Source organism: Lagopus muta, chromosome 1 (assembly GCF_023343835.1).
Source record: "Lagopus muta isolate bLagMut1 chromosome 1, bLagMut1 primary, whole genome shotgun sequence".
In the NCBI taxonomy this organism is placed as follows: Eukaryota; Metazoa; Chordata; class Aves; order Galliformes; family Phasianidae; genus Lagopus; species Lagopus muta.
The window spans coordinates 121,322,268-121,332,191 of record NC_064433.1 but is presented as its reverse complement, the minus strand read 5'-3'; the positions used below and the strand labels follow the sequence as shown (position 1 = coordinate 121,332,191).

General features: G+C 38.7%; 1 protein-coding gene across 1 annotated transcript; it reads right to left on the bottom strand.

Moving 5' to 3' along the window:
* PIGA (phosphatidylinositol glycan anchor biosynthesis class A) lies at window positions 1-9,924 on the bottom strand. The gene is made up of 5 exons (XM_048931420.1): window positions 9,043-9,924; window positions 8,362-8,494; window positions 6,546-6,678; window positions 4,830-5,036; window positions 1-3,490 (listed from the first exon to the last, which is right to left on the bottom strand). Exons 1-5 carry the CDS (start codon window positions 9,710-9,712, stop codon window positions 3,170-3,172), a joined length of 1,464 nt encoding a protein of 487 aa, XP_048787377.1. The 5' UTR covers window positions 9,713-9,924; the 3' UTR covers window positions 1-3,169.

Here is a 9,924-nt window from a genome sequence, read left to right as displayed (position 1 = left end):
ACAAAAAGTATATCCCTTTCATCCAAGTGACTGCATCAGTGTGAGAATAATTAGAAAAACTATAGAAGTCAATGTACTTCTGGGTGTCATGAAAAATACAGAGCAAATATGACAAGAGTAGTTTAATGATAGTAAGTCAAGCAATATATTAAAAATATGTTAAATTGATCTTTAAAAAAACATTTGTGAAATACTTTCAGGATGGGTTGTTCTTATGTTTGTTTACAGTGAGTTTTTATGTAACTGAAATTTTACAATAAATGAGCCTAAGTACATATGAATAAAAGGACTAGCAAAACAACATAAATATCAAAAGGAGAAAAAATAAGTTTATTTGTTAAAGATGAAGAAAAGCTAGATCACAAAAAAGTAAGTTCATTACAGTGCAGCCAGCTTCTTACAGATCTACCCATATCCTCTAAAACACAGTCTAAAAGGCAAATCTTACATTCACACTTCACTTTATACTTGCTCTGGTTTAACACAATTTTCAACTACCAGCATGCAGTCTATACTTCACAGTGTCTGCAAATAGTGTACTGGAAACACAACTTCTCCTTGTATCTGTGTGATAGAATTTTAATATGGATCGATGCAAAATTTTCACCGCTAAAATGAAGTAGTTCAAAACACTTCTGGGTGCACTTGGGTAGTCCCTTCTATGAAGGGGGGCAATTAAGCTTCTATACAGAAGGGTTTGGTGCATTCCCTCCTCCTCCACACAGGAGGCTTTGCTTGATGCAAGATGTTACTCAGTATCACTCCCTGGTTGGTAACATTTTCTCAGTATTTCACAATACTCAAATGTCACCCACAACCATAACGGAAACATTTCGGTTTTATTAAATTGTATTTTAGGAATATGTGTTTGGAAATGAATAAAACAACACCTCTGCTCAACTTCTCATTATTGTGCTCCCTTCAAACAAAGTTTTCCATTTCACTCACTGCTGCTTTACAAAACTGTAAATGGTTGAGTGATGGTGACATCACCCCTTGCTCTATTGCACAAGATAGGTAAGTGAATCAAAGAGTTACATGCATTGGGAAACAGTATATGTGTAGTAAAACCAGTTATGGCTTAAATATTTTCGCTTATGCAAAGTGTTTTTAGTCATCACTAAGTCATCACTGTAAGCCCAACCACAAATGATGACAAGCAGCAGTATGCAGTATATTCCTATACTTTCTAATTGTATATTTCCACATACTAATGAAAAATACCCATTCTTTATTGAAAATGAAATAAACATTTAGATGAACCATTTTGTTGTAAGTACACAATGTTCCACAAAAGAAAAAATAGATTTTTTTTTTAATAGATTATCATAATCCTACTGAAAATTACGTCTGTTTTTGTAGCTGTTGTGGGAAACCAAAAGAAATAAACCGGAATCAATAAATTATTTAAAAAATTGCATAACATCTTCCTGGAATTATAATCAGTATTTTTTTTAAAGAGCTGCTATAAACTAGAATGTTGTTATTTAAAAAAGTAAGTAACTTTTGTAAGTAAAACATTACCTTATCTCCACCCATTTACCATAACATGTGGCACCATTTTAGCTGAACTCCACTGTTAACATAGAGAAAGATTCAAGTTGTAAGACAATGCATATTTTACATTATGTATCAAAAGCTAAAAAATGCTATTAAAAGAAAATACTTTGTAAGTAGCATGTATTTCACATAATATTTCCAAGTTTCGTGAATATACGGTCAATTAAATTATCAAATGTTTCTCTAGCAATAATGTACCCTAACTGACAAGATGACACTGACAAAAGCTGTGTTTCAAATACTACCCTTCAAGGGTTTGAAAACAGTATTTTCATATTGCACAGTTTTAACACTAAAACAGTGTCCAACTACATAATACTGAGGGTCAAAAAAAATCATCATTTTTTCAGTTGAAAAAGAAATCAGGCTGGTGCATTAGGCAGGGGGTAGTCTGATGGTTGTCTGACATCAGTGAGAGGTTTGCCTCCTCTCACATCTGCATGTTCTGCTGTTCCTATTACAAATAACTTACAGCTAACAGGTGCAAGGAACTTTTTTTTCCCTTCAAGAAAAGCTTATCTATTGGTTACTCCCATTGAAGGGGTGCCTTCTCTAAAGTTAACTTGCAGAACCTGTCTGACAGTGCTTCTGGTGTGGTCTCAGTGAAATCACACATGCTAACACTGTCCCTCCCAGAGATGGACTGTAATGCCATTTACATAAAAAGCAGAAGAATGGCAAATGGAAAAAAATAATAACAAATAAGAGTAGGATGGTGCTTGTTAAGGCTTGTTAAGCTCTCACAGATTTCTCTCTGTCATTCACACATATAAACACACACACACACACACACACATTACTTTATGCTTTGGCATAGTCTGCTGGAGGTGTTTTCAGGCCTGAGCTGGTTCTGAAGGCTATACTATATTATGCTAATGGCTAAACAATATCATCCCCTCACCTTTCTATTTTTTAAAAAGCCACCTATGTATTTTAAGGAAAAAATAATTAAAAAAAAAAAGTCTTAAGTTTTGCCTCTCTTTCTTATGTGTATGTTAGGAGGACAAATTCAGCCATTCTGAAAATATCAAAAACTCATTATGGAGTTTTAATAACAGGATAATCTGATTTTCTAATTTCATAAAGGAATTCAAAATTATAAGGCTGTGCAGGCAAAACACTATCACTGGGACACAACTGATAGAACTAAGTCTCTGAAATTTCTATGATAATAATGAATTCAAAGTAATACAGAATTTGAGAATAATAAAGAATTTAGGAGTGTTTTCAAGTGCCATTTTCATCTTAGGAAAGAAAAGGTATGTTTTGTTTAGATAGGTCTCAAAAAATCGCAGTAATTATAAGGAATTTATATAGATTACAGTAAACTAATAATTTTTCTGTTTTGCTTCTCAAAATACCACAAAAGCTTATACTCAGTCTGTAATATTCAATTTACAGAGAAAAAAAATATTTTTTGTCTCAAAGGCTCTTGACACATAAAAAATCCATGTTCTCCCTCAGCTTTAAGTGCAAAAGTGATGTTCGTATACTTTCAAGAACTCAAAACTAAATTAGAACATAATCCTAAATTGAGGTAGTACATTTTAATCAAGTTTCTTTCAAAGAACTCCAGAAAGAAACTGAAGAACTTAAGTAGTAATATCTATCAGCAAGCCTTAAAACCTCTAGGGACTGGTGCATTTTTAATTTCCATCTGAGCACTTTTGGAGCTTGGAGGTTCTTCTTTAACTCTTCCTCTTTTCCCCCCAAAATACTGTTTAGTCCATGCACCATTAGGACCTGTGGCATCCATTGCAACATCAATAATGGAATCTGGAGTTATCCACCTCAGAAACAACAAGAAAAGGAAGTTCAGAACAGCAAAAAGAGCAAAAATATACCCAGTCACTGGGCCACAGTGAGACATGAGTCTGTCAAGTCTCTCATCCATTGGTAAAACCACTTCATCTGCAACCCTCTCATACACCTAAGAGGAGAAAAGACAGAGAGTCCCTGTAAGTAAACCAGAACATAAAACTGATTTTTAATTAAAGAAACACTGCTACGATAAGCTTTAATGAATGTGAAAATACATGCTATTAATGACAAATATATATATAAAGTCATACATTATATGGTTAGTCCTGTGTTTCACAGAATCACAGAATAGCTTAAGTTGGAAGGGACCTTTGAAAGCCACCTAGTCCACTTCCCTTGCAATGAACAGGGACACCTACAGCTACATCAGGGTTAGCTACGTCATATATATAAAAATATATATTTTTTACATCCAATATAGTTTCATAAACCAGAAAAATGTTTTCAGGGACCTGCATACACAACTCGAGTCTCAAATCATACAAAAGAGCTTTGTTGTTGAGAACATTGCAGGTTTCATCCTACAAATACATTAGCAATGAGCTAACAAACAACTGTCCTTTGTGCAACTTAAGCTCTGTGTGTCCTTCTCCCAGTTAACAGAGTTTAGTTTCATGTCTTAAGGAAGGGCTACAAAAGCAGCTGAAATCTAGGCTGACTTCTATAAAAACTTTGCAATTGAAATGTTGTTTGCAGTTAAAAAATCGTAAGATAAGTTGTACTGACAGTATTTGATAAAGTCATTGTATGTGACACTTCTCCAAGGAAGTTTATAAATGAGAGATTTATCTAAGTAACAGTACAAAGTAATTAAGACATATGTGTTCCAGCTACTCTTGTCCAAAACACAGGGGCTAAAGTCAAGAGTGACAGATCTTTACAGGAGTGAATAAATTATTGCAGTTAATATTCTTCACTAATGACTGAGTTTTCCCCCCTGAAGCACAATTCTAATTCTGAAATATGATTTCAAAAGCATGGTAATTTATTTTCATTACATCCATAGCTCATATATATTCAGATATGTCTGCTGACATTAAGATACCTCTTGTCTCCTCATTTTAAACCAGTCATTAGCATATCACAGACTAAACTGTGTCATGAACTCCTTTCCTTTTCATAAATCTTATGCAGCATGTTTGCCAGTTATGCCAGAAAAGTTGCTTACTGTGAAAACTCTGGAAAAAATTATACGAATAGAAATGTAACTAAAGACCTAGGCTATTCTTCAGAATATTTATCAGAGTTATGTCATGGGGGAAAAAAAAGCAAGTAGAAAGAAAAAAAAGCCTATTTTGGAAAAGAGAAGTATTTCCTGAACTTTTACAAACCACCTGAGTTTGATGGAAAAAAAACATTCAAAAATTAAACAGAGATGCACATACAATGCTTCAAAAAAGTCACTTTCCAGAAATGTACTTTAAGAGAATTAAAGTCGTTGTACATACTTTTTCAGTTCTCTCTGCTACATTCCTCCACGTATAAAATGTCTTCACTTTGTTATGAACACTTTCTGGAGATGGCAGTTTTCCTGATCTGAGCTGGGCAATTGCCTTTTCTAGTCCATCACACAAAGACTTCACGGAAGGTTCACATAAAATAATGAGATCTTCTGGAAGCACCTCAGGAATCCCACCAACTCTTGTACTCACAACCTTTGAAAGAAACAAAAGAATTACTACATACACTGCATAACAATAAAATACAGCGATGATAATGCTGTTTCACTGTTCAGATGTAACATTATCAAAGAGAAAAAGAGAAAAAAAACCCAATACAATGACTGGTTGCCATGAAGGCAAAGACTGATGCCCTATTTTGGGAGTTTTACCTGCATGAGAACTAAAGGTATAAGCCCTAGAGAAGACCTAGCGCAATAAATTACTTTTAATGATGTTCAGAATTATTTGATTACATGGTAAGACAAAAGATGGTCCAGTGAGTGATTAAGGAGACATTTTCCCTAAAGGTGTTTCTCACAGTAGAAAACTATGTGCAACTAGATTTTGGACCTTTTCTCCATAGACCCTCACAACAACTGTTGCCTCTACTTGTGGATAATAGTTTTACCACATCTACCTTCAGTTTATAGTTTCTAGGCTGAACCTTTGTAAGAATTTCTTTAGAACTTCAGTAACCTGAATTATTTTTAAAGCTACAACTTGTGTTCTCTAATCATTTCTAGCAGGCAACTGTAAGAAAACCACAGAGCTTCCAACCCCTAGAGTGGAAAATAGATGACTGGGGAATGAACAGTGTTTACACTAAGCCAAGGACTCTTCAGCTTCTCATGCAGCTCTACTAGCAAGAAGGGGGGTGTACATAAGAAGGTAGGAGAGGACAAAAATCAAGACAGCTGACCCAAAATGGCCAATATATTTGATATTCCATACCACATGACATCATCCTGAACAATAAAACATAGAGGAGTTGGTGGAGGGGGCAACCATTGCTACAAGACAAACAATGTGTATCACTTGTGGGTTTTTTTTTTTTCTCCTTTTTCTTGCCCGTTCAACAATCTTTCTCTTCACTCAGAAGTTCTACCTTTTTCCCCCACCCATTTTCTCCCCCACCCCACTGGGGCTTAACTACCTGCTGGGTTAAATCATTAGATACTTCATCAGTTTGTCTTTTAAAAAGTGTCTTCAGGTTTTAATATGAGGACCTCAGTTCCTTATAACTGTTGATTAACTTCTTCTTTTAGCTGTCAATCTATAAATTGAGCTGTCTATTAGCCAGAAAGGACTTGTAATGTGATAGCTCCAGTGTCTTCTCTCTCCTCCTAATTTGAATGCCTGCATTCAGCTGAAGTAAGACACTGTATGTCAGACCTTGATGCAGAGGGAAAATAGTCATCAAACAATGGTTTAGTTTGGTAGTTTAGTATGTCCAACTGACCAGCCACCTATGGTCCTAAGCCATTTTTCAGGAGCTCCTCAATAAGCAGAGTCAAAGTAAGTCTTCATGAACATCAACTACCCTTCAATCTGTAATATCAGTACATACACAGTAACACTGTGAAGAGATAGTCTGGTTAATTCAAACTGAAAGTTAGCAGATGTGCCTGTATTCTTAACTCTACTACAAGTTTCATGAATTTTGATTGAAATGGATACATGCATTCTAGACAGTTGAGGTTTTTGTTTGCCTGTTTGTTTTACCTGTAAACCACAGCTTGCTGCTTCCACAATTGCCATACAGAAGGCTTCAGTGAGGGAAGTGTTGAGAAAAATGTGACCCTGGACTAGAACATCTCGAACATCCTGGTGTTCCAAGGCTCCTAGGAGACGTACCCTGTATATAAGAAAAAATACAAGATAAACACTGGATTTGTGCTGTAACAGTTCTGTAAAATGTTAAACATTGTTGTGGTTTAACCTGGCCAGTGGCTGAGTACCCCATAGTCATTTGCTCATTCTCCCAAATCCCAGTGGGATGGGGGAGAGAATGGAAAAAAAATACAAAAGTAGAACTTGGAGGTTGAGATCAAACTATTAACTAAGGTAGAGAAAAGAAAAAGGATAATAGTTATGACTACATATATATATTAATACATATGAATGTATACTGCAAGTAGTGCACAAGCAATTGCTCATCACCCCTCAACCAATGTCCAGCTAGTCCCTGAGCAGTGGAAGAGAGAGAGATGAACTCCCACCCCCTTCAAGACTCCATTTGCATGATGTCATATCGTATGGAAATCCCTTTGGCCAGTTTAAGTCAGCTGTCCTAATTCTCTTCCTTTCCCGCTCCTTGGGCCCTTCGCTGAGAATGGCCTTGGCTCTGTACAACACTGCTCAGAAGCACCTATAAAATTCGGTACTTTATCAATATTGTTTTTCTCCTAGAAACAAAACATAGCATTATACCAGACACTATGAAGAACACAATTCCGTCCCAGCTGAACATAAGACACGTATATACTGAAAAATGAGTTGCAGTCATACACACATACAGAGAGGGAAGCAACGCAGACACCTTGTTCCATTATCTCTAAATCTTGATCAACAATTAAGAAATAGAAGACTCTCTTGCTTCTTTTCCAGACAAAGTTGGTGGAGAAGGAGTTTCCCCATTCTGTTTTAAGAGCAACCACCTTCAAAATACTACTGGCTGATCCTTCTAGCTTTTTACAAGAACCCAGCTTCACAGAATTCATAATAAAGATTAGTGCGCCTTTCTGTGTTTAGATGCATTATCTGAATTTTCAGCATGAGGTGTGACCACTGTCAAAGGTCAAAATTAAAAAAAAAAAAAAAAATAAAAAAAATTAGAACATCAAAGATCAGAGCCTATCACTCTGCAGAGGTACTAGAAAACCAGAAGAAAGAAAAACAGAACTAAAAAACAAACAAATAAGTATATTAAGTATATTTCATACCAGACAGGAGCAGATGGAAGAATTACTGATTGAAGTACAGTACAGATACTGGAAAATTAAGAACCTGGTACTTGCTATATAAAAAACTACCTTTGAACAACAACAAAGAAATATTTACAGACATCACAGAAACATTTGGTAACATTTACTCGAACGAACATGTCTCTAGCACCACAGGAAGACATACTAAATAAGTTCTGGCCTGAAGAGTTTCATACTGAAATTAAAAGAGTTAAAGAAAATAAAGTAGAGCAATGGCAAGGAGGAAGCTTCCAGAATTATTAGCAATTATTCCCACAGACAATATAAGCAACACATTCTCACACAGCAACATAAATAGCCATCTAACAGTTCATGCCCCATAGTGATACTGCAAGTACATTAATAGTGTGATAAATTCAGATTATCTCTGACTCAAGACAAGGTTCACACCAGGTCAACTTGCAAGATAATAGTTCAACTCTAGAAGTTCTCAGTTAGTGCTTGATCTTTCTACTTTCCCTTCTCCAGCCTCAAGTTTTTGAGGGAAGAAGGCAAGGAGCTGCTGTCTTTCCTACCTCTTAAGTACAGCGATTAGAAACATACTCAGAACAAACCTGTCATGTAGCTGGTATCTTTCCCGCACTTCTTCGAGTACAATTCGTTTTGGTCCTTCTCCTCCAACTAGGAAATGTAACTCTGGATACTTCTGACAGAGCTCAGGAATTATACCACTAAGCAAATCTATACCTAAGAACATAAAATAGAAGGCAAGATGTTATTGTATTGGATATTAGAAGTTACACCATTATGCAAATCAACACCTAAGAGCATAAAATGTAGGACAAGCCATTACTGTAAAAGCACTTACCATGATGTAGCCTACTGCTACATTCCCCCTTGTCTTATCACTATTTGCCCACGTAAAAAGACGCTCTCCCTCCTGTTATATACTCCTCTCACGCACTGGAAGGCCGCAGTGAGGTCACCCCAGAGCCTTCTCTTCTCCAGGTTGAACAAGCCCAACTCCGCCAGCCTTTCTTCATAGGAGAGGTGCTCCAGCCCTGTAAGCATCCTCATGGTCTCCCCTGTACCCAATCCAAAAGCTGCTCATCTTTCCTGTGCTGGAAGTGCATCCAGGCCTGGATGCACTAAGGTAGTAAAGTAACATAAGCCAAGCTTTGCACTTTACAAATTTCAGTTTACAAATCTTCTCTATCAGAGAAGAAATATAACTCTGAATCCAACATGAGCAAATGAGAATGATGACCAAAATCAACATTTTTTGCTACCGTTACCTTTTCTGTAAACAAGCCTGCTGACCACCACGATCGTTACAGTGCTGTCATCTCTCCTAGACGGGTCTGGGGTGAAGTCGGTGGGATCCACAGCATTGGGGATGACGGAGACGATGCGGGGGTCCAACGCCGCTCGCAGCACCGTGTTCTCCTTACTGGTGTAAGAGACGCAGATGATGTGGTTCGTATCGCACAGGGACACGGTCAGGAGTTTGTTGGTGAGCACAGAGCTGACATCCGCAAAGCCAAAGAGCGAGTGGTCCGTGAACACCGTGCGCAGCCCCATGGTCTTGGCATGGAAGAGCGCATCATGCGCCATGGCCGAGAAGGAGCTGTGGGCATGGACGATGGTGACTCGCTCCCGCACGAAGATGTACCTGAGCAGAGGCAGGCTGTGGAAGAGCGTGGTGGCGGTGGACTGGTTGTACATCACCCTGAGGGGCAGGTAGTACACCTTCAGCCCGTTGGTCAGGTAGCGGATGCCTTTACGGCCGCCGTAGGCGTGGGTGACCACCAGCACCTTGTGGCCGCGCTCGATGAGGCACTGTGACAGCTGGTAGATGTGGCTCTCCACGCCGCCCATGTTGGGGTAGAAGAAGTCCGACACCATGCAGACGCTCTGCGCTCTCCCTGCCGCCATCCTCCCGCCGGGGCAACGACCAGGAGCCATCACTCCCTGCCGGCCGCACGTCGGACCCCCGCGGGCCCCTCGCCATCGCTGGGCCCGGCCATCTCCCGTGCGCAGGCCGCGCCGACCGCGCTACCGGCGGGGTGGGCGGCCGTCGCGGGCCCTTTAAGAGCGCGCTCACCTCGAGCAGCCGCCACCCGCCTCGCAGGGGGGCGCGCGCACGTACCTGCCGCCCGCCGCCGCCGCTCGCTGGG

Coding starts and splice junctions, on each gene's coding strand:
- PIGA (XM_048931420.1), bottom strand. CDS start 9,712: ATGGCTCCTGGTCGTTGCCCCGGCGGGAGGATGGCGGCAGGGAGAGCG. Junction 5,037..6,545: donor CAGCAAGCTGTGGTTTACAG/GTAAAACAAACA, acceptor TTTCTTTCAAAG/GTTGTGAGTACAAGAGTTGG. Junction 3,491..4,829: donor TAGCAGAGAGAACTGAAAAA/GTATGTACAACG, acceptor TTCTCCTCTTAG/GTGTATGAGAGGGTTGCAGA.